The following is a 24,736-nucleotide window of genomic DNA, read 5'->3' as shown; positions in this document are numbered from 1 at the left end:
TAAGATACCAGATACATAACTGACAGATTCATAGGTGTGTTTTCCTTTAAAAATGTCCTAAACACAGTTTTGTGTCTGGTTTTGCATGGTTGCCACATCAGTACATACACAGAAGGCATGTGAGCAGCAACAGGCAGGAAGAGCCTTCCACAAAGGTGCAGTACTGAGGACTGTATGCTTCCATGTGCATTTCCACATGCAGACTACGTATGTTAGGTTTAAAAGTTGGACCCTATATTTTTAAAAAGAATAGTAATGATGATGCTGAGGTAACATTAGCTGTACTAAGGAGTATTTTAAAGGCTAAAGAATCAGAGACTTATTAAAAGCAGAGTTTATAGAAAGCCTGTGAACCATGCATGGCACTGACCTTCCTTCTTGCCTCAGGGGTTTAGCCTTCAGCAAAACCTGGAATGTAAAATGCAAAGTAAAAGCTTTTTTTAATCCTCTTCTCTCACTATCATTAAAAATAAAAAAGTAACGGCAGTCAAGGAGTTCAACAGATGCAGCTAAATAAATATTTGCAGTTTTGAAGGATCAAGCAACGTTTCTCTAGGCTCCTTATGAAAAGCCTGCCCTGCACATTTCACCCACAAAATAATACTGACCTTGGCCTTCAGATGAACTGGGGGACTCTTCTGCTATATGCTCACCATCCTTCCCCCCTCTGCCTGGCTTCCTTCCAGGGAGATTCCCTTCCTCTATAAATCCCCCCCTTCCTGGCTTCCTGTCATATAACCCAGCCCCAATTACTTCAAAGCATCCTGAGTGCTGCAGCCCCTCCAATTTACAACATTCAGTGCCAAGGCGATGTCATACAGTGACCAAACCTGCGACTCTACAACGAGGCCTCTATGAACCAGCAAGAAAAGCAGAAATCTACAGGATTTGAGTTAAAATGAGGACCTGAAGCAAGCAATTCGGAGTGTATACATCTAAGGCCCCTGTATAACAGCACCACCCCATACCTCTGCTAGACAGCAGTATAGAATGTCATTCATTTAAATGGAAACAGCAGCACAAATTGCCCACAGGTAAAATTCTAGACAACATAAACATTAATTAACCATGTAGTCCTACCGTGGTAACCGTATGACAACAAGCTGCAGGAGTTGGAGTTTGTTGGTTTTATTTATCCTTTGTGGAAAAGCAAACATAATTCTGGAAAGATCAGTGATGCTCAGACAATTTTACAGCCCCCTCACAACCATTTAGAAAGAGGAAATTAAGGTTAATATCCAGGCTGTGTGATAAAACATGGCTAGTTTGTCTAAAAAAAATGCACTGACTGTTCCACTAAATCTGAATCTAGAGCAGAGTGAGCTGATCTAACCCAGCTGTACTACCCGTATTTTGTCACAAGCTACTAAAAATTAACATATTCAGCAGAACTTCTCTCGGACTGAAAAAAAATAGAGGAAAAAGTTTGGTGTAGCTTACAGTGATCATCCATTCTAGATTTTTTTTCAAACAAAGAATCCAGTCCTTCCAGGTTATTTTGTAGCCTGCTATTAATATCACCAATCTTTTCCTCTCGACGTTGAATTTTTGTTGCTAGGGCTGTCACTGCATTCAGAATTTCCTGCTCGTTCTCCAGAAATTCCTGTAATGACAAGAGATAAAACTCCTTTTTTCTCAAAATGAAAAAACAAACAAACAAAAAAACACAACAATAACAGCAACAATGAACAAAAACACAGAATGCTGAGAAAGTTATTTTATCTTGTTTTCTCAAAGCTTGACTAGACACCAGACCACCATTTCCAAAGGAAATCTTTCAATAATGTTCCAATCCTTGCGTTAAAAGAAAAAAAAAAAAAAAAAAGGAAGAAAGAAAAAAAGTTTGCCTTTCTAATGGAAGGACTTGTGAAAAACTTCATCATGTGATAGTTTGGTTTAATTCCTGTTGAAAATGAAGGCCCATTTTCAGTTGGAAAAATATTACAAGGTTGATGATCAGCATGGAGAAGCAAGAATGTTAGCAGATACAGGGAGACTGCACAGGTTTAAGTAAGGATCAGAAAGACAAGCAAAAAGGAACAATATCAGGAAAAAATATATGTAACTTTAGAAACCACGGGTTTAATACTTTGCCCCTTTACAAATTCAAAAATTGTAGTGCCCTATTTGCAACATGAAATCATTTTTACATCACAAGTGAAATGTATTTATGCAAAATAGTGTGATAGACAACTGAAATTCACCTTTTGAATAAAGCTGTCCTCTGACCATGCCTTCAGAAGAAGATCTACAACAGAGTCAACAGTTAAACTGGACTGTTCTTTGAAAAAGACACAAGGACTGAAAGATATTATTTAAAAATATTACTTTTTGTTTTGACATAGTTATCAACACTTTACCGTGAAGCACTGCTAGGTCATTCAGAATTTTGGCTGCTGCTGACTTGTGGTTTTCTGCTTCAGACTTCATTGCAAAAATATCTTCTTTCATCTGCACATTGCACTGTAAAAAAATAATTACATCTGAGGATTTGCCTAGGATGTACAGCCCATCATTACTTGCCACCATTGCTAACTTCTCTAAACAATTTCCAAACAGTTTCACTTTTTCTAGAGGTCAGCAAGAATAAGCTGGTGTTTAACTTACAGAAATACAAAGGTTAATGTATTCCTCCGGACATGCTTCCTCTCAACAACAGCATCCATTTCATCTTGTTGATTAAATGTTAACAGTTGTCAAAATCAACACAAGCCTTGGTAGCATGTTTAGGCTTCCAAGTAAAATGGGCTGTGATGCTGAAAACAGCCAGACCACCACAGGTCACATCCAAATCGAGACACTTTCTTCCTCTCTTCCCCAAAATAGGATGGACTCTTTCACATTGGATCATTACTGGCACTCAGCTTGTGCTGTCCCAGGTTTGGCTGAAATGTGTTAGCCCAGGTCAGACACAATAAACAGCACTTCCTGGTGCAATACAGGCAACAGAAAAAGCTTCTCAGCTTCTGTTAGTGAACTGAACACAAGGAGAGAGAGATTTGTAGTGTAACCAGGGGTTTTGTCTCTAAGTGAAGCCTTTTTGTCCATGAGGATATAATCAGAGCTATGTAGTCGCTGGTACCCAGCATCTGCAGCATTAGCATGTACAGATTCACTACTTGCAGCAGTAGAGCTGTGCTTGCAGGCACCAAACAGTGCACAGGGTTTACATCATCTCAGAAATTCAGTCCACATGGCTGTGCAAATGTGGGTTCAAGTCTGGATGGCAGCCTGAAAACAGCTGGCAATAAGACCACTTTAGGATCCTTCATATATTTTATGGGGAAGGAGACTCTACTGCTCTGATAGCCCAGGGTCTGAAAAGTATACAGAAATCTTCCAAAAGCAGGTATTCCAAACAAAACAGGCCTATTCTACATCTCACTTTCATCTCATGTGGCAGAAAGGCTTTTTCCTACAATCCCTGACTGAAGGCAGCAGGTATGTGATATTGATTATGCCTTAGGCAGATGCCTTGTGGTTGGATATTCCTCTTTGTTTCCCTCCCACGTAAACACAGATCTACGCATTCCTTTACAAGACAGTTTGCCCTGCGGTGTTCGTGTTTCATCATCTTCCATGGATAGTTTTCTGTGAAATAAAAAATGAACAGAGACCTTCATATTGGGAATGAATATTGTTAAGCTTCAATATACTCACTAATTTGAATCTGCAGTTCTCGGTGTTCACAATGTCAAGTTTTCTATTGATCTCATAGATGTCTCTTTCCAGCAGCTTCATACTCTCTGTTTGATTCTTCAGCTGACTAACTGCAGCATCACGCTTGATCCTCAGCTTATTCCTTAGCTCCAGCTGTAAATAACAAACTCTTCACTGCTACCTGACCTTTACACAGGATTTTGTTACTTAAAGTGAAAAGAGTTTTTACTACATGGCACCTTTCAGTTAAAATTTTCAAGGTAACATCTGAGATAGGTATCTGTACTCTCTTATCAACAAGGAGGAAGAGATACAGAGAGGGTAAGTGATAGCTCATGGTCCTCAAGAAAGGAACCAGCTCTGACACGAAGTGACCTTCCTGCTGTAAGGCCACACAGTGACAGAAGCATCCCATTACTGTCACTGGCTGTTCAGGTGTACACAAATGTTTTGTTGTGCTACGCCTATTCTAATATGGTTGGAGAAAGAAGTCTGAACAGAGACAGTTTCTGTGGTCACGTAGCTTCTATGGAACAGTCAGAGAGATTTGCCCATTACCAGGCCACTTGGGCATGGATCCTGCAATCTGATCAAGTTCAAAACAGAGCCCTTTATGTAGTTTATCAAGTTTCTCTCATGCCCTTCGGTAACTCAAGACACTTCAATCTTCCCATTAACCCCAGAAGATGCAACTACATTCCTTTTCCACCTGAAAGCATTGTTCTGCCAGAGAAACAGAAAGCAAAAGCAATCTGATGTTTGCCTAGGATGTATAGCCCACCTGAAGCAAGTTCTGGCCAGGCTGCCTGATGCCCACAGCCCTAGACAAATGGCCCTGCTACACAGTGAGACTGGTTAGGCATCCACCAGATAGGAACATGGCAAGACAAAGGAAGGCACATCCCCAGCCTGTCTTCCCATCTCCATGGGTTCCTCTTTTTTACTGGGAGGAAAAAGCTGCTGGTGAAACGTTTAAAGAACTAGGGGTTAAGTTTTAACTGTTACCATGTCCTCCTTGAGCTTCCTAGTAGTCTTGATCGACTGCTGAATGGCTCTTTTGAGTCCTAACTCTTCATCTTTCTTTTCTACAAAGCAGGGAAAGGGTTTTTAAGACAATATAATGACTGAACATTAAAGTTAAACTGTTATAAAGAAAACTAGGTTCTATAGTAAGTGAGCTGTTTGACTGGTCTGGCATTTCAAAATACTTCATATTTATGTTATAGCGATGTCTACAGATTCTAATTGTTGCCAAAAGCTTGATTTATATTTGTTTCATAGTTCACCTGAGCAGACAAAGGTCTATGACATGCTGTTTTCAGAAATACCAAGGGAAAGCTCAGCTATGTAGAGGAGCTACTTAACGCTTACCTAAAAATGATTTCCTCAGTTCTTCATATTTTGTATACTTCTCTTCTTTTTCTTTCTGGGTTTCTTCCAAGGTTAGCCTGCTTACACTTAATTCTTGTTCTTTTTTAAGCAGATTTTCAGTTGCAGTTTTGATGTCATTCTTTAATGAAACTAAATATTAATCAATAATCTTTCTAAGCAGCATTTAATGCATAAATAATTCAATGTAACCAAGGGAAAAACAAACAAACAAACAAAAAACAGAGAAAGGAATACTGGAAGTGATCCCAAGAGGTCATCTTAGTCCATTTCTCTGCTCTACAGCAGAATCAATTAGACCTAAGTACCCATGACAGATGTTTGACTTGTCCTTAAAAACTCCAGTGGCAGAGATATCATGTCTCAGACAATTGATTCCAGGATTTTGCAATTTGTGCTGTCAGTGATCTCTTTGGCTCTAACTTTTCTTAAGTTCAATCTACTCTGTTGCCTGCTATTTGTCTCAACAAGTGGACAAGGAGAAGTTTGTCATCTTGCTATTAATTTTTATTTATTTAGCAGCTACTGTCTTTCTTAGATTTACTTATTTTAAATGGAAAACTGGCTGGAGCTGCAGACTTTCATTATATGCCATGCTAACTTACATGCCACTTTGTAGAGACCAGTTCGATATTTCTCTTTTTCATTACTACACATCTGTGCTGACTTATGTTCAGCTTGTCAGCTTTAGTCCTATTTATCACTGCTAGGCTTGAAGACCTCTCCTGTGATGCGTTTGTACAGAACAACTGTTTATACCTAAGCACACAAATACACATTTTTTTATCGTTACTTTTTTTTTTTTTTTTTCCTTTGCCTTCTTTCTGTTCCCCTAAATTACTTCTCCAATTTGCCAAAATCATTCTGAATTCTAGTTCTGTCCTGCAGAGGGTGCTCCCACTCTTATCGAGTCTGTCCTCTGCAGATGTGATAAACATTCACTCGGTCCTATCACCTGGGTCAAGGAAAATAGAGATGAGTTCCAGTGTGAGAGAAAACTCCCTCAAACTAACCGAGAACATTATTCTGTTTGGTCAGTAAATGATGAGTAACTATTATGTAGGATGATCTTTCCAACCGTTTTTGTACCCAGCATTCTTCAGCCCTGAGAAGTGACAACTGGGGGGACATGCAATAAAAGGTGTGTAAAATCACATGCCTTTGTTGGAGAAGATGAGAAGACAGCAGCTATTCACTGCTTCTCAGAACATAAAGCTGCAAGATGATGATAAACGTTTAAGACAGCAGGTTTAAAACCGAAGATTTTTTTGTTCTTATTAAAAAAATTACATGTTGTTATGGAGGATAAATGTATATGTGAGCTAAAATTAGCAATCAGTGACAGAAGAATATTACTCTGAAGATTGAGCATAGCATAAAATTCCATCAAAAGCTATTAAATGCAGATACCATCTCCATCTGAAGAAGTTCCTGACACTTAATTTGTCACAGAGCTACTACGGAAGAAGGGCTGTTCTATATTTGACTGTTCTTACATTACTTTTCCAAGCAGCACTATTGTTCACTGCAGAAGACAGGCTCCTCGTAGGATCAACTTTGTGTGTTACCCAGAATGGCTGTTCTGGGAACTGAAGAAAATTTGAGATTCACCTGTTTTTGATGTGTAGTTAAATCATGAACAGCTCTGAAATGGCTTCAGCAACTTAACTACCTGAAAGTGAACTTTGTCAGACCTGGATGATCTGAAGACATCTGAGTTCTCTCGGCACAATTCCTAACTGGTTCCTTCCCTATCCTAGCCTGTGGTGTTATCTTTCTGATACTAGCATTATTTATTCTAAATGGCATTGGTTATACTAGGCAATTGATTCTGCTAACCCATAAATGATGGGAAACAAATGCATTTTATTTATTTATTTATTTATCCCTTTTACCACCAATATGGAGTGCTTTCATGGGTGCTTTCCTGGAAGCATTTAATTCTGCAGTTTAATATATCATGTTGCTTCATGCACAACCATAAGCCTATTTTAAAATCATATTAATATTTCCTAAAGACAAATGTAACAACACTGCTTCTGAATCTGAGGTACATCCTCCTACAACAGGGCTTACCAGCCTGGGAATCTTTGTGTTATATCAATGTGAGGAAGGAGAACTATCAGATCTAAAAGACTAAGCAAATCATCACCTAAATACCATTAAAAATTTGTACATTTTAATCCTTTTCTGCCTCATTCCTTAGCTTTAAAAAAATCTGATGTTTGGTTTTAAAGCAAAACAAAAAGTCTAATTCTGTATATGAGCATCTCTCGGCATAGTGTAATCTCATCTTGGTTAGGGCAAAAGGAATGCAAGTCAGGAGTTAAGCTACTTTTCAGTGGAAAAATACATCTATCCTCTTTTGCTGCAATAGGTATAAACAAGGAAAGGGAGAACAGGAACAGCCTATACAGACAGAAGGACTTGAAGAATGATGTTAAGAGAGAGACGAGATGATACACAAGAAATAAAGCCATACTAGAAATTAAATTGGGCCCAGGATGTGAAGTAACGCTGGGACACTGAACTTGTTTATTTACACAGCATTCGTGTCAAATGCTGCACTACATGTTTTTGGTCCCCGTGAGACTCTGAAGTCAGGAAAATCATATCCAGTTGTGTGAACAAGGAGTAGAACTACCAGAAAAATCTCAAAGTATAGATGTTTGGATATGCTCATAAGTTTTGGTGGTGGTGGCGTTTCTTGCTGTTTTTTTTTTGTTGTTGTTTTTTTTCTTGCTTTGTTTTTGTTTTGTTTTTTAATGGACTGTAGAAGAAGGAAGGACAAAAAGAATGCAAAAAAAAAATGAAAATGAGGAGAACAGATGAAATGGAAATGGCACCCTTAGCATATTAAGAAGGCAGAGAAAGAAAGGTGATCTAAGCCTCATTTCTACAGAGTACTTTGACACCATGCATCAGCAGGATGCTCCTGATGGAGCAGAATAAATCAGCATAGGATCTGTCATTACTCTTATAAAGGAAATTATTCCCCTTACGCAGACTGCCTCCATGAGACAACAGTCAAAAAGTCATTTTACAAGTGCAAGAAAATGCTGAAAGCATTTACAGAGGAATTTATTCCCCAAAAGGAAAATAGGGAAGAAAAGAAAGCAGCTACAATTGTTTCATCAAAATGGTAGGAAATGAAAGAATGGCAGAAAAACAGTAATTTTTTTTTTTTTTTTTTTTAAAGGAGAAAAAGGTAGAGCATATAATTGAATGAAAATAATAGTTACAATTACTCCAAACCTACTTTGTCCAGGCCAGGAAGGAAAGGGCAACCCTCTGATAATGCTTTCCTCAGCACTGTATTAGATGTGGGAAAAACTCTTTTAGTGTGGATTATATTAAAGAAAAGACAGAATGGGAGTCAATATATATTTAGCAGTGACTTTGTATATTCTGAATAGTTCAACTGCCAGAAAGAGTGGGAGAATGAATCCAGCACAACTATTTACTTCTCAGTGACAATCTCAGGCCTGGTTTTTAGGAAACCTTGAGTAACAACATGGCCCTAACTGTCTTGCAGTTAGAATCATAACCTCTCCACCAGATAAACGATGAAAATCCCCAAGGCCTTCTCTAAATATACCTTTCTCACATAAGATATATAGATACTTCCTACATTCCTGGCATCAGGTTTATCCTATTTCGAATCACACTGTTGACCAAGAGTCAGACAGTTTCCCTGGGGACAGGGCATATGCTGCATAGCAAAGATCGGAGAAGCACTTGAAATTTCTGAAAGCTCCGCATAGTTCATATTCAGCATTTCCATGCCCTACTTTCTTTGGGAAAGAAAGCTCATCAGTGTTTGAAAGAATACCAACAGTAAGCAGCCTCGGGTTATGTATCGCACACCACCAATCACTCCCATAGATTTGCAACAACAATAATTCAGAGTAGAATTTGAACAATGTCTAAAACCAAGCTGTCGTATTTCTACACATGTTGGCCTGTTTACCCAAAAATGACAGAACAAATTCCACATTAACAAGTTACACATAGGGTAGCTAAACTGGATGCATCTCATGACTGAATTGGTCCTGCATATATATTTATTTTAAAATGGGAGGCAGCCCTTCTGAGAAGTATATTCACTTAGTGGGATTCTATTGACGTTGGTGCCCATATTGTACATGAATATATACACATGGGTGTGTGCTGCTTCTAGGGTCTCCATAATCTGAGGATCTCATCGTAAGTGCTTTTGAACATTAAATAAACAGTGAAAAAAAAAAAAATCCCAACAACAACAAACAAAAAAAAAGAAATTTCTTGAAACAGTTACTGACAGATGGGTCACATTGGAGCATAGCTATTGGAGCTACGCTCCAATGTGGTTCAACAAACACTGCCAATTCATCCACCAGAAATCTTTCCAAGGTTAAAACAAACAAACAAAAAACTAGCAAACCTTACCTCCAGACATTTTATTTTGTTAGTGAAATCTTCATGATAATTCCTGAAATCATTTTCCCTCTTAATTGCTTCCTCACTCAGTGCTTTGATTCGGTTTTCAGACTGAAGAAGTTCTTTCTCAAGGTCTTCAGTCTCGTAATGGAAAACAAAACAAAGGTGAGTAATTTCTAAAATACATAGTGTCTACCTGGACCACTAGGAAATAAGCAATCAGAACAAATTGAGAGCAGCCTGCATTTAAAGCACAGTATCTGCTGAGATAAATAATTGCTTCTGAATTGTTATTAATAGGAATTAAGGTCAGATCACAGAATGGTTGAGGTTGGAAGGGACGTCTCGTGGTCATTTTGTCCAACCTCCCTGCTCATGCAGGGCCACCTAAAGCCAGTTGCCTAGCACTATGTCCAAACCTATCTTTATATATTGAAGATCATTAGACCTTATATCATGTTTAATAGCTTGCAATGAACTTTAGAGGCTACTTACTTAGGTACTAAGTAAGTACAGCATGAACTCAGTGTAACACTGAATGTCACGGGTTATAATATCTGCTGTTTAACATACCTTTAGAAGTAGTTCAGCATGCCTTTTTTTAACAGCCTCTATCCTTTCCCTCGCTTTTCTGCTTATATTCTCCTCCTCTGAGAAAAAGAGTTTTCTCTGCTTTTTTAAGTACAGTAGCTTCCACTGAAGCATTAATCTAGTGACAGATACATAAGCAGAAAAAAGTTGAAACCAGGTGAAAAACACTGAAGGGAGACATAGCATTGTCAGAGGCATAGCAATTGAAAAACTCAAAATATCTTCTGTAACTTCAGGACTATGATCAAAGTGGTTCAGCAAGAAATCTGGTATCCTGACAGAATCTAGGAGCGATGCATATAAAGACCAAAAACAGCAACAACAACAACAAAAAAACCTCTGAATTTCTATTTAAAATTGCCTATACTGAACACACAGGAGGAATCTTCAGGAGACTACTCTCACTTAAGTGCTTCTGTAAGGTACTTAAAAATAGTTTAAGTAAGTCTGGACCATATAATTTGGCTAATTTTGCTTAGCAAGTTGCAAGGCTGGAAGGGACATGATTTCATGTTAATAAATTGCTAGGGTTTGTAAACTATGAGAAGGATAAAATGACAGCACTGATGTAGAAACAACTATCTACATCAAAATGCAAACTAGATATGAAAAAAAGATTCTCAGCTATCAAAAGAGGAAGATTTTAGAGTAACTTTTTCAACAATATCACTGGATATTTACATAGTGAGGCCTTAGGTTTATAACACTGGTATAAGAGCAGTAACAAGGTGTAGTAATTCATTAATATGCTATTTGTTTTTAAGGACACAATGCCCTATTACTAGTTAGTTGTACCTCATCTTATTTTCTGTCTTCAAATCTTGCTCTAGAGATGCCAGTTCCTTTGCATACATCTCCTTTGATATTCTGGGAAAAAAAAGGGAAACTTTCAGAAATAATGCTGAGCATTTGCAGAGCGCTTTATCTCATTTTTTTAGTGGAGTTTTTCAAAATTTCCTTCCCACCAACCAACCTCCAACATTTACAAGTTGGAGATAATACCTGTGGGTCATATCTCAAAAATACATACATACTAATGTTCAACCATAGCTGTGTGCTACATATTGTTTCTCTGGTTAGAAACATCAACTTCAAATTAATAGTGTCTTGATAGGAACCCAGGCAGATCCAGGAGACCTTTTTCAAGTCAGAAACAATAAATAATTACAAAAGCACAAGAGCAGATGTTTCAGAAATGAACAATTATTCTAATGTATTAGTAGTAAATAGTAAAAAAGAGTATGCTCAGACATAGAACTTCCAGCCATATGGACAAATCAATTTAATTTCTTAGTATGCCTTTTCAGTGTATTATGTGTGGTAAGAATTAAAATGCATGAATTTTATATGTATTCAACACATTCCAAGAGAGTTCAATATAATAAAAAAGGTCAGCAGTGTGAAAACTGTTTCTCACTCCTTCAAGACACAAAGGTGGTGGGAAGCACCTGCTCCAAACCCTAGAAACATTTACGAAGAGGTGGTATACGAATTTCTTCCAAAGGTCTTATGGTTCCAAACACAAAACTTACAAGTATCAAACCAGCACTCCAAGACATTTTAACAGTAGTGAAGTGTGCCCCAAACAATTCTTTGGTGGTCCTGTAAAATTGTCTGGGAGGTCTGTGTGTCATACATTGAAATTAAATTATTTGGGACTTGATATATAGGGATGCTATTTCTCATGAGGCCAGTGAAGGGTCAAATAACAAGGCTACTACGTACAAACATAAAATAAAAACCTAAAAAAAAAGTATGACAGAGACTTGGAAGAGGGGTTTTTTCAATTAGTTTTTCTAAGAGGTCAGAGCTGTGGTACATTTTGCATAGTTTGATGTATGCCAGTTTAAAAGTCTGAAATTAGGAGCTGATTGACTCTGGGAGAAAACTCTTAAAACTTTCCTTTCCTATCATTAGTGTAGTTATCCAATTAGTGTCAAGATACTATGTGACGATTATTCACCTCAGTATATTTTTAATTTAGTTTTATATGCTGTATACTGTATACTTCATTGCACTTCACACAAGTTCTTGTCCTCTTCAGCAGTGTATGGCTACCTCATGGTCTTATTTGCATTCCACATTTACATGGCAACAATATCTCCTTTGTCAGGAAAAATGAAGACACTGCTCCTATCAAAATAGAAATGTACTTCTTTTTCTACAAAGCAGAATGAATGTATTGTATGTTTTCGTGTTCAGTATGAAAAGGGAGGTGAGCAATTCTTTTCTTCCATTTCATCTATGATTATATTCATAAGTAGGACAACTCAATATTAACAAAAACATTCCTCAGGAGGATTTAAAGAGAGAACAGAAAGACCCTAGGAGCACAGCCCCTCTAGTGCCACACCATGAAATACTGCACAGAACCAGGACAACTGGTGGCACTCAAAATACAGAGTGCATGCAAGCATTTGGCACTGCTATGTTTGTGGGACATTAATTGGCTGAACCTTTTCTCTTTATCTTGCAAAGGATGACTCTCCAGCAGAGAGAAAAAGAAAAGCTCTCCTCTTTGCCAGGATTACCCTTCTTACATGAGAGAATTTGATTGTTAGAGTACAATGTTCAGCCTTCCTGTCCTAATTCTCTAGCAAATAGGCAAACTGGATCTAGTGCAGGATGTCTGGGGTCAGTACACATGGGCATGCCCTCACCTATGGCAGCAAAGTCCAAAGTCTCTTCTACCAGCTACACGCTAAGAGAGAGTGCTTTGGCCATGCTCCTCCCGGCCATATGCCACTGCATAGGGCGCATGAAAGCTGTTCTGCTCTGACCACACACCCAAAAATTTCTTATTCAGGGCACTTTTGTGCAGGCTGCAAATCTGTGCTTATTTAGATTTATCCAAGTAAAAGCAGACTTTCTCAGATACTACCATAAAATGCTAGTGGCTTGGAGCAAGACCGCCGTTATGTAGTTTGCAGTCACCACCACTGTTTGTGAAGTTTCACATTCTGCACTGCTTCAGTTATCGTTGTTATTTGTATATGCCTCACCTGGTGATAAGAAACCGCAGACTGACTTTGGATAACTGGCAGCTGTATGAAGTTTCACACCAGCCTGCTAGTATAGTTCATAAAGCCATTTAACTTCCCTACTGAATGTTACATTGCAGAATCTCTCACACCAGCTTTGCTCCTGAGTAAATGGCACTGAGATCATTTACTATTGTCAATATTGAGAGATTACATACAGCAGGCTGTCTTCAAGATTTTCAATTTCCATCTCTAGGTTCTTCCTTTCCCTCACAAGATTTGCCAGAAATTCAAGCTTTTCATCCAACAAAGTAGATAATCTCTTCAATCTACCAGAAGAAAACAAAAAATGTTAGATTCTTCGTCAGAAACATGATCTCACAATGTAGCAAGAAAAGCATTAGTCATAAAATGACAAACTTGAAATATCTGTATCCAAAAGCTGACAGTTGAAACCTACTTTGCCTTCATCTCGTCCCTTCTTCTAGCCCAGTGTTTTTCTTCTTTCAGCGCTTGTTCAAACTTTTGGCGTGCAGCTTTATTTTCTGATTTAAGTTTTTTATTCAGGCATTCAGCATTCTGTAGATACCCCTTAGCCTAGAAATAAGGACATATCATAGAACAAGGGCATGCAATATCAATGTGGAGGGAAGTCACGGGTCAGGGCTGAAGGAGAATGGGCAGGAAGACAAGAGAGAAAGGAAGTAGGAAGCAGGTGACTGGGGTCCTGGCTTGGGCTGGTGGGAGTGCAGTAAAGTGCAGGGGAGGTGTGTGTGGGATGGGGAGAATGTGGCTCCCACCCAGCACTGCCTAATGCCAGCAGGGCAGAGGTTTTAATGGACTGACACCTTTTCTGGTGTGTGCACATCTAGAGGAGAGTTTGTGAATGTAACTTGGAAACAATCCCCAGAAAGCTGTGTGCAGTCCGCGTAACAGTAGTCTCAGGCAGCTGCCCTTCCCTCACGGGTCTGGCAGATGGAGTGCCTCCACTAGTGGCCTTTTCCACACATTAATAGCAATGTAAGAAATAATGGACTAAATCAGCAAGAATCACTATGAAAACTCCTCACACAACTTTCCAGACCAGGATACCATCCTCATCCTCGTGAGCTATCTTACTGCCATCCTCCTGCCTACATCTGTCTGCCCATTCTCTTAGTGAGCATATACTTGCTCCCCAAACAACACCCTAATCTCACAACCCTCTGTATTTCATTACATGCCAGCTCACAAGACCACACCTTCAAGTTCACCCCACCTCTTAGTGCCCCTTAAGTGTATGTTAACACCTGCCCAGGGTCTTGGTTGAAGAGCAGATCTCACCACTACCTCCAGCACTACCCCCAGAGTCCAGAGCAGAAGGCTACATGTCCTGCAAATGGTTGTGCCTCTTCTACCTGCTTGCACTCATCAAACACAGAGGTATGGCCAAAACAGAGCACCTAAAGCGTTTCATGTCACACTTTGCACAGGCCTGTTATTGAAAGCTTTATCAAGACCTAGCCTAGTAAGAACTCTGAGCCAGAATAAAGATCTCTTACCTTCTCAAGTTCCTTATCAAAATCTTCTTTTTCTTGTGCAATTTTTGATTGTAAAAGCAGTAATTCAGAATCAAGCTGATTTCTATTAAACAAAGCCAACATGGGCATATTTAGGCGGGGTATTAACACAAGATTATTAAAAGCTACGCATTCTTATTCTCAGGCCCCTCATATGAATGTAAGTTATGTAAATGTCTGCATGCATTTGAGCTCTGTTCCATTCAGATATTCTTATTCATTATTTCCCTGTAATACATCTGACGAGCAAAAACTGCAAAGAAGGTAAGGACATACAGAACTACTAGGCTCTCTATTGCTAGATCTTAAAAGACAAGCCAAGGAAGGCTGGTCAGCAATATATTCTATGCACAAAGTGATCAAAAATGCACTAAAAGAGCAAGCAGGCAGGACTTCCAGTAAATAAATCCTACCAGCAACATTGTACAGGTTAAAAAGGGGAAGTCTGAGCATGGATTTCCTTTGCCTACTATACTAACTGGGAGTCATACAAGAAGCACAAGTCTACCTGAAGAAGTGCTTCAAGAAAGGAATCTGATACAGAGGAAGAGAGGAGAAGCAGCTATGGAGCTAGCCTGGGTAATGCTAAATTGAGGATCTCCACACTGAGCTCCACGGGTGTAGTAAACAATCCCATAGAACAACATTCAGGTTATTTTGCTTATTCACATCATTTGCGACACTTTGCACCTCAGGGAACATAACAGAAAAAATAGTCTCTGTGCATAGCAAGTAAGCATTCTGGCTGACAGGAAGATGATAGCATGTGCAGAGAGCAACAGCTGACACATCTACCACATACATTAACTGAGCACAGCTCTAGTCCAAAAGGCACTGTTAGGGAATATTTATTCCCTGATAGCTAATTCGGGTTAACCCCAGCTATCCTCCGAGTCTTTATGGTATTCCCACTGAAGCTAACACAAATATATTTATACAGAGACACCTTGGATTTGTTACCTATTTTACAGTGTAAATAATTCAGATGCTTTATAGAACATGGCTGGTGCAAACTTTTCCAGTGAAAACACTAATGCAGGTAGAGCAGAAATATCAAATTGAATCATCTAATAATTCTTACTTCTTTTCCAAGTCCCCCAGCATGTCTCTCTTTTTAAATTTCATTTTTTCTTCCAAACGCTCACTCTCATTTTTCAGTTTTGCTATGAGAATTCTCTCATTACATATAGCCTGTAAAGAAAACAATAAATAAAAGAGCAGACTATGCCGAAATAAAATAATTTTTCAAAACAGCAGATCATTAATTATTTTACTACCACTACTCTTTAATTAAGAAATAAATAAATCATAACATCTGAATGAGATGCTCCTCTACTATGTTCTAGATAGTCTGAGATTTCATAGTCAAAATTTCTACTGCCTGCAAAGCAAGAATGCTGAGGAAACAGTGGTTAAGGCTGCATTTTTTGCATATAGTCACTTAAAGGGGTTAAAAATAAATAAATCAATGCAGGCTGGTAAGATAAGAAACTTCAAAAATTAGCCTGTGAAATCTGTCATTTAAGGGCACCTCAGTGCACAATTCCGTTATTTTCACTAATGTGATAGGCAGAAATGACTGTTACTCGAAAGGCAGCAATGCTTCTAACAGAAGTTGGCAAAGCTAGGGCAGCAAATGATGCTTTAATCTCAGTTTGGATCACCTTATCACACAAGTCTAAGTTTTGTCGTATGGCTGCTATCAATAGTGCTCAGGTAACTTAGCAGATGTTAAGCTGAACGCACACAGTTTGAGCTAACACTGCAAGAAATCATAAAAGGTAAGGACAATGATCTTTCCTTACTTTTCTCTGGTAAGTTATCCCACTGAAAAGAGAAAAGCAGTTCCAAAGTAGGCAGGGTTGATCTGAAAGCCAATGTTAAATAAATGGTAGACAAAGAAAGCTTAGTTGCCTTTTAGCACTATGAGCTTTGACTGTCCAGATCTTGAGTCTCCTTAAAGTTATCATGTCCACCACTGTGGACTGCCTTACTCTAATCAGTGCATTCATAGAAGTTCTGTGCAACCGTCGCCATGATCTCCTTGCTCATTCTGATTTCTTCAACACCTTCCAATGCAAATTCTTTCACAACAGTTGAGCAAAGTATTTTCTAAATTTCTTCCCCTTCTGTCAGCCTTGAACTACTATAATTACCTTTCTTTTTCACATTTGTGCCCACCAAATATCTTGACTGTCATTTTTCTTTTTCAGCTAGCTCCAAATAGCTGACTTGAGGACCAAGTAACCCTCTCACTGAGCCCTTCCCCCCTCCCTTACCCTCCTCTTTTTTTTTTTTTCTTGAGTTCCCAATAAGTCTGTCCTGATGAATAAACCAACCAGCATAGAGAGTAGCAAACTATTTCATTAAATGGGTAAAAACATTCTGTATGGATCTTCTATTTCTGACGGATACTTGTAACTGAGTAATTAGTCAATAGTGCCAGTCAATTACATTTTTCTTCTTAAAAGGGAGTTTGCATTTTACTCTAAATTCCCCCCACTTTGACCACTTATGAAATTAAATTTTGATCTTTGCACTAACAATGAATCAAAACTATTTTGCATTTAACTTACTGTTGAATTCAGACTTATCAAATGTTGTAGGTCCATTAATTTTATATTCAAGTTTTCAAATTCATCCTTTTTTGCCGAAGTTTTTGCCTCCTGAATATCAAGCATGTTTTTCATTTCTCTGTTCTACATTAAAAATGATACAATTAATTCACCCTGAGCAATTAACTATGCATTGTTTAAAATTTAATATTAAAGCATCTGGAGCCTTGCAAAATTAAGCAAGCACTAAATTTACAGTGGAAGAAAAAATTCTGAAAAAAAAACACAGCTATGTACCTAATGAGTAAATTCTTTAAGAAAAAGAAACAATAATTAATAAAAGATGCAAATTAGGATCTATTCTCTCAAAAGTTTTTGTGATTTTATTTCAGTGTAGGAAACAGATTACACAATCCTAGGAACACAGCTACAGTCCCGTTCTGCAGAGTAATATTTTCTACTTGGAAGTTTTCTTTTAATCTATTCATCTATTTTTATGTTAGCATTCAGAAACGATACCAAATATATGCAACCGAAAGTAGGGTGGAATAAAATAATTAAATAAATAAATAAAAAACAGTGAAAACTTATCACAGACTTTGCTGGTAAATATAGGTACCTTTATTTTAAGAAGTGTGTCTGGAGGGGTGAAATTCCAGCATATGATTATTTATCCCACACCCAGTAAAAAAGCCAACCAGTACAGCCATGACATTCTGAGATGCAAATTCCATATACCATTCAATTCTGATGTGCACATTTGTGTGTGTACATATACACCCCACACATAAATACAGAAGCACATGTATGCAGTAGTCAAAACAGTCAGTGCATGTGCACACCCAATGACAAGAGTCATTTTTGTGTTTGGCTGCTATGGAGATCTAAGTTAGCTCTGTATGAGAAAGCTAAACCCAACATTCAGCACAATTTCTTACAACAATTCATTTTTGGCACTATATAACCATCTGTAAAACTGAAATACATTTCAAAACCTTTACCTTTCCATCACATTCTTCATTCTCTTTCTCAAGTTTACTTATTTTTTCAGCTATTTTTTCTTTTAATTCTGCTAACGCTGCCTTTGCCCTGATTATTTCTCTTTCTGTCTCCCTTGTTTTATTATAAGTCTCAATTAATTGAACATTTGTGTTAATTTTTGTTGCCATCCTTTCATTCAGCAAGTCTACTCTTCTTTTATGCTGTGTCTGCAAGTATTCTTGTTCCTCACTGGAAAATAAATAAATAAATTAAATGCATATAATACTTCCTGTTATTCATTCAGATATTTGGTTCAAATGTTTGTTGAAATCAATACTTTCCTCTCCGTGTGTTAGTAACTCAGTTCATGCTGTAGCCCTAAATATATAAAGGGCTGGCACCCACTGGCACCATCTAAGACCTTTAATTCTAATGGAGCAGCTTTCAGTTATTTATTGTGATAGTTATGCAGTTTTACTTTTTCCAATGCGATTATTTTCCACGAGTTTTATTAAAAATGGAAGGGCTGTTTTCAAGCACCAAACGAATGAAGACGACTTCCCCTAAGAAAATGCATTGTGATTTATTTTTGAACAGCTCTATAGCAGCATGCCAGAAGGTGACAGTAACATGAAATCTGGCAGGGAGAAAACAACTATCTCCCAAGTCTCTGTATCCTCTTCAGATAGCTCTCAAAAAGGAATAGGGATCTCTATCACAGTTACTGATTCAGAGTTCCTTCCACATTTTTTTTTTTTTTTCAAACCTGCAAATTACAATTTTTGTACTTGTTCCTTAACATGAATTGCTGAAAGAGAAAATTCTCCCTGCCAGTGTGAGAAGCAAAGCTGCAGCCAGTTTTCTCTGAGCAAGCTTATCAGGGCCACAGGGGGCAGGCAGCAGCAAGCAGGCTCTGCTGTTCAAGAAACAAGATCTTAAAAATCAGGCTTGCTGCTGCAGCAAAGAGTTGCCTAGAAACATTTGCGGCTAGCTGCAGGGGTGAGGGACAAGCACTACTCACCATGTTTTGGTAACATTTCAATTCGCCTTAATCATCTCGCCAGTATGGCTTTCCTTGTTCAAATAAATACATACCACAGTGCAGCATTCTGTCTTTCACAAAGGGTTTGCTTCTCATCCAGTAATTCAATTTCATAAGCAATGCTCTTCAATGCAGACTGCAGCTGATTTATCTGAGCAGCACTAGATTCACGTGCTGCAGTAACAAGAGCTACAAAATAAATAGCAAACACACAGAAGCCTCTTAGATATAAAAAGACATATCAGAGGTAAGGCACAAAGGGGTTGATTCATAATCTTTAGCTCACTACTAAAGGCGCTGTCACCTGGCAAGGGATAGCTGTGATTCTAAGACTCAATAACATCCCCTAAACTGCTGAAATAAAGTGTGTGATTTAGTCTTATCACATTTTCCTTAAGTCATCTGCATCTATCAACAAGAAAAAGTCTACTGTGTTCTCAGAGAACAATTGCTGTTTTTCATATTATATGTCTACAAAATTCCCTAGACTACAGTGAGCTGATAAAAATTACTTCACTGAAAAAAAAATAATCTCCTGCACAACCAGCTTTAGCAGCCAGGGAGAAGGAACAGGAACACCTTGCTCAAAATTCAGTAACATTTCTCCTCAGCCACTGCTTTGTGAAACTGAAGAGCCTGCATGAAGAGGTGCTGTGGATAAAGCTCTTCTGTTCATGGGCGTTGTACTACAGCATCCTTTCAGCTTCTGAGATAAGAGCCACATCAGTGTACATCCACCCACGCCAAAAACACTCAGTGCAGAATGGCAGCAGCTAGTCCAAACAACCGACTGCATAGCAACCGGTGCTATAGGCAGAGAGAAGGTGAGGGAGGAAACTTGCTGTAAGAAACTAACCAACAAACACAGGATGCAGCTGGAAAAAAAAAAAAAAAAGCTCTGGCTGCTGTTTAACAGTGAATCTAAAGCTGATATAACTCTATAACTCCATAGCACACCAAAAGAAGTCCTGCTCCCCCTGCCATCCCTCCCCTGATCCCCTGCTCTTACAACCATACAGCCTCATGGTTATCCAGATACACAAACCCAACTCCCTTGCTTCTCCCCAGAAGATGAAATCCCAGTATTCATCTGGATCAGGTACTTGACCGCTGTCCTTTGGGACTACAGTGCAGTTAGAAGGGAGGTAGCAAAGCATGCCTTAGCATATTCATCTTAAAAGTGAAACCACACCTGGAGAAAAAAACAGAGAAATAGAACTCAACCTTAATTTTCTTCTCAACACCTGCATTTGAGCTGTTGTTTTAGCATCCCTTCCTAGCCAGTGGAGAGAATGAGGCACTTCAAGTTCATGATTCTTCTGACTTGTTTTAAATATCAATTCTAGCTTGAGATGAATCATGCCTCCAAGTGCCTCTTTCTCTTTATCAACCATATGAGCCAATTGATTAGCTTTTGGCCAGATGAACCCCACCCAATAGTGAGGAATCGTTATTATGATTACCCTACAGGAGGGAACTCGCAGCACAGAGCACTCAAGTGCTCCATTGCAAATACCAGAGAAAGGCTGTAGCAAAGCTGGGATCAGAACTGAATGCTGCAGTTCCCCAGTCACTTCTCAGGTGCTCGTGCATGGTCTTCAGTGGAGACGTCTCTCATTTACACTGTTTTGTAAGAGAATAACCCCTTACAGTGTCCAACATCAACAAACACCCATCTTTGTTCGTTAAGAAGTTACCAAAAGCAATTTACCTTTAGCGGTAAGATTCATTTTATAGAATATTTCAAACATGTTTAAATGTATAGAAAATTCAATTCTTTCCTTTTTCACAGCTGGTTAGGTCAGTACTACCTGTCATCTCTGCAGTAATCTCTCTTGGAAAATTCTGCAATCTGAAGCGAAGATTGCTGTTTTTTATAGTCTCTTCTTCTAGGCATTCAATGGTGTGCCTTCGAATTTCTTCCTGACAATTAACAAACCCACAAATGAGAACTAATAAAACAGTAGGTGAAAAAGCACCTCTTCCTTACAAAACCGTTTTTTTTATATTTGTTTTTTTTTTAGTTGATACTGAATATTTTCCACACCTAGATACTTTATTTCCCCTCCTCATACTTGCTCTCTTTCCTCCTTTCTTTCACACTTCAGAATAACAAGTAACATCTTTTACAGGTAGCTGACCAAACCTATGTTGCTCTAGAAACTTTTGGCTGCTGACTGTTAACAATCTTCAGGAAGCTGTTGCCCACATCTCTGCTGCAAAAGCTGAGCTGGCAGGGAAGGTTTTAGCTGTCAGCTTCTGCCATTGTGAATGAAGGGTGTTATTAAAGCAACAGAAGAGCCTTATTTCCATGTGGCCTGAAGCTATACTGAAGAATGGAGACTATAGCTGGCCTTCAGAAACACCAGAAAGTCATCTGCTGGTTCATAATTGCTGGTACAAGAAGGGTCACTTAGGGTGAAGGTGGAGCAAGAGAAAACCTGAAGACTGCACCAATGGTGGGGGGAGCCCTCAAACAACTGAAAAAAAAACACATAAAGTTGTGTGACAGAATTGTAGGTGGATTGATAAAGCCCCCCAATGTCCGGGAAAATAAATCAGTTCTTAAATGGATGCTGCCAAGGGCACCACGGCTTATGCATAAAACTAAACCTATCTTTCTCCTTTGTTTTTACTAGCAGTTAAAATCACCAGCTAAGACACTGTGGGAAGAAAAGATGCTGTTGAATTTTGCTGTCTGCAGAGCAAATTCTATATGCATGCATATAAATTACTAGCCCTTCCTTGAGAAGATGAAATATTTAGAGATATATAATAAATGTGTAGAAGGTTTTTAATTTCATATGAATTACATCCTCAATTAGCTGAAGCAGTGAGAAAGAAAACAGCCTTATGATTTCAGCATGTTATGTAAAACACTCATAAGACTAATGCAGAGCTGGTCTGAAATAGATCATTTAGAGGCCTACTGAAGGAGACAAACATGTTATGGAGATACTTGTTAAAATGCCTTCTGCTTGAAGCTATTCTGGCCTTAATGACCTCTGAGGTCTTACAGCAAAAGTTGGTTACCCATGACCCTTAGCTGATAATTGCTGTAAGATCTCTTACTACCATACACAATGCAGTGTAGGTAGAACACAACTTACACAAGAGAATACTCATAAAATTACAACTGTAGAAGACTGATCTCATGGTTACAAGCTACTTATCTGCCATATATCTAAAACTAAATGTGATGTTTTCTTACCAATTTCTTAATCGCAGTAATAGTATCTTCAAGATGCTGCACAATTTCCCTGCTGAATGTATAGTCTTCATTTTTCACGTGTTTTTCTAAATTGAAAACATAGTAAAATAAAAATATATAGGATTTAAGGTTCAAGCATTCCTTTATTGTTCTGTAAAAATAATTCTGAAAGAGAAGGATTTCTTTTAAAAGTATTTGCTAAATCTCTTCTGCCATGTTCTATAGCTGTGAGTGTCTTTCACACTCCTCCTCGTGCACAGAAAAGGCAAATGCACAAGTGGCATATGAGGTCCATGGGACCTGATAAAATTTTCAGTCATAAAATGGTTCCAAGTTAAATTCTGCAGAAATAATCTTTTAAAACAGTAATTGAGAGAAGTTTGCAGAGGCTATTAAACTACAGTAAAAATGTTGTGGATCAAAATAATTTCCCTTTAAGTAGGGTGTAGCTTATCTTTAGAATTTTTCCAAGTAGCCATGGCTTCAATATATCTCTTTCCAACCAAAAATACTAATCTGGATTCATCAAAATCTGAAGTGAGGTTTATGTTACTACAGAAGCTACTCTTTGTATCCTTCAATTTAATTTAGATTGAGCTAGAATAACAATTGCCCAGAGAGGCTGTTTTTCCCTGGAGATACTCAAAAGCCATGTGGACACAATCCTAGGTAATGTGCACTGGGGGAACGCTGCTTGAGCAGGGAGGTTGGACCAGATATCTCCAGAGGTTCCTTCCAACCTCAACCATTCTGTGATTTGAATTCATCCAAAAGATAACTGTACCTGTTACAATGGCATGGCATTTTTTTTATACCCTCATTTTGTAAAGAGTCTAAATCCTCGTGGGGGGTGGAGAAGTGCAGAGAGAATACTTAATCTAAGTATAAGTGAATCTGTAGCAAAGAGAAGGCAGTCACCCTGCTGAGAAGAGAGCTCTGTTTTTTTAGTTTGACTTACTGGCTTGTATACCAGCAACTGTCTTATTTCACTAGGCTCTTTATCCTGAATTAGTGTAAACAAAGACCATGTGCAGCCACTACCCCTGCTTTACCTGCCCATCTTCAACGCCTGATGATGACCACCTGTCAGCATAGGTGATCTGTAACTTATGATCTGTAACAGGTGATTCTGTAACATATGGCACGCAGCAGGAGAGATGTCAGAAAACAAACCTATGTATGTAGCAAGCAGTAGAGTGGGTTGTTTAAGGGCAGAATTTGCCCCAGCTTTGTCATCTACTAGTAATTCTAGGCAAGTCTTTCTAATGATAGCAGTCTGAAACCACTGTCTTTTTAACATCTTAAAATCAACAGAACTATTAGCTATTTTCTTCAGAAATATAATTTAGGGCACGTTGTGCAAAATAAATAAATAAGTAAATTAAAATCTATGTTTTGCTTGTGAAGTTGTTGTTGTTGTTGTTTGTTTGTTTGTTTGTCTTTGTTTTCCTTGTCCTTAAGTCATCTCTCTTCTACAACCCCTCTTGATTTCTTTTTATCTATTTGATTTTCTCTTTTGTTCTTTTACTTGCTTCCTCAAAATCTGTTTCCTAGATGAAAGACCTCCTTCAGAAAAAATGATGAGATAAAGCATTCAGATATTTTCAATTTCCTCCCATGCCAGTTATTAAACCAAAACTAAACACCAAATGTAAACCAACATTAGTGATGTATAGTTTCTCATATAAAGCTTTTCTATCAAAAAATGATCCTTCTGAAAAGTCTTGTCATTTTTTTTCTTGCATGCTGCTCCCAAATTCACCGTTTTATGACACCTACTTCACTTCCAAAACTCTTTTCATCAAATCTTTCAGCCTTTTAAAAGTGTCAAGCAAGGTGACATGCAAAAAATGTCAGCTATCTATTTTCAGCCCCTCTCCCGACCTCTCTCATTCAGTGCCACAAGCACAAGCTTCTCACTCCAAAACACATCTGTCACAGTTTATCCTCTCCACACAGCAGTGTCACTGCTTTGTGACACCTGAAATCCCTCCTCAAAACCCCTGGCTCCTTAGGGCACGTGATGGACAGCAGCCTGGCAGTGGCCAAGAGGGCAGAGTACTGTGACCAGAGGCATTCACTGGTGGAGTATTTCCACATCAAATTAGATCTCTTCCTATGGCTTATGTCACCCCAAGCCATTCATCTCATCTGTGCATGGCTTTTTCTGACCTCTAGGTTTTAAGCTCTATTAGGAACATTATATTTGTACAGCCTTTGAAACTCAGCTGTTGAGATAATGCCCTAAAACAAGAAGTAATGGGGAAGCTCAGGTCCTTTTTCCCTCATCTGACAGCTCAAGCTTCCAAAAGTGAGTTTGTGCGATATACATCCATAACCACAGGCTG

At 38.4% G+C, this 24,736-nt stretch overlaps 1 protein-coding gene across 1 annotated transcript; it reads right to left on the bottom strand.

Annotated features, from left to right (window-relative positions):
- Positions 1–233: 233 nt before the first annotated feature.
- On the bottom strand, positions 234–21,578 carry LOC118168306 (reticulocyte-binding protein 2 homolog a-like). The gene is made up of 19 exons (XM_035328580.1): positions 21,253–21,578; positions 20,989–21,100; positions 19,231–19,366; positions 18,156–18,384; positions 17,176–17,298; positions 15,681–15,790; positions 14,582–14,663; positions 13,501–13,637; positions 13,259–13,369; positions 10,855–10,926; positions 10,042–10,177; positions 9,478–9,609; positions 5,032–5,170; positions 4,666–4,745; positions 3,661–3,813; positions 2,361–2,463; positions 2,205–2,248; positions 1,441–1,603; positions 234–408 (listed from the first exon to the last, which is right to left on the bottom strand). The coding sequence occupies exons 1-19, from the start codon at positions 21,298–21,300 to the stop codon at positions 392–394; spliced, it is 2,127 nt and encodes a 708-aa protein (XP_035184471.1). The 5' UTR covers positions 21,301–21,578; the 3' UTR covers positions 234–391.
- Between the last annotated feature and the right edge of the window lie 3,158 nt (positions 21,579–24,736).

The sequence above is a fragment of the Oxyura jamaicensis genome, chromosome 5 (assembly GCF_011077185.1).
Source record: "Oxyura jamaicensis isolate SHBP4307 breed ruddy duck chromosome 5, BPBGC_Ojam_1.0, whole genome shotgun sequence".
In the NCBI taxonomy this organism is placed as follows: domain Eukaryota; kingdom Metazoa; phylum Chordata; class Aves; order Anseriformes; family Anatidae; genus Oxyura; species Oxyura jamaicensis.
This window is presented reverse-complemented; position numbering and strand designations above follow the sequence as displayed.

What these genes read in the sequence shown, in the direction of transcription:
- LOC118168306 (XM_035328580.1), bottom strand. Translation starts at nt 21,300, where the DNA reads ATGTTACTTGTTATTCTGAAGTGTGAAAGAAAGGAGGAAAGAGAGCAA. An exon ending in GAAAGGAGGAAAGAGAGCAA is followed by an intron (nt 21,101 to 21,252) that starts GTATGAGGAGGG and finishes GTTAATTGTCAG; the next exon opens with GAAGAAATTCGAAGGCACAC. An exon ending in TGATAAGTCTGAATTCAACA is followed by an intron (nt 15,791 to 17,175) that starts GTAAGTTAAATG and finishes TTTTCTTTACAG; the next exon opens with GCTATATGTAATGAGAGAAT.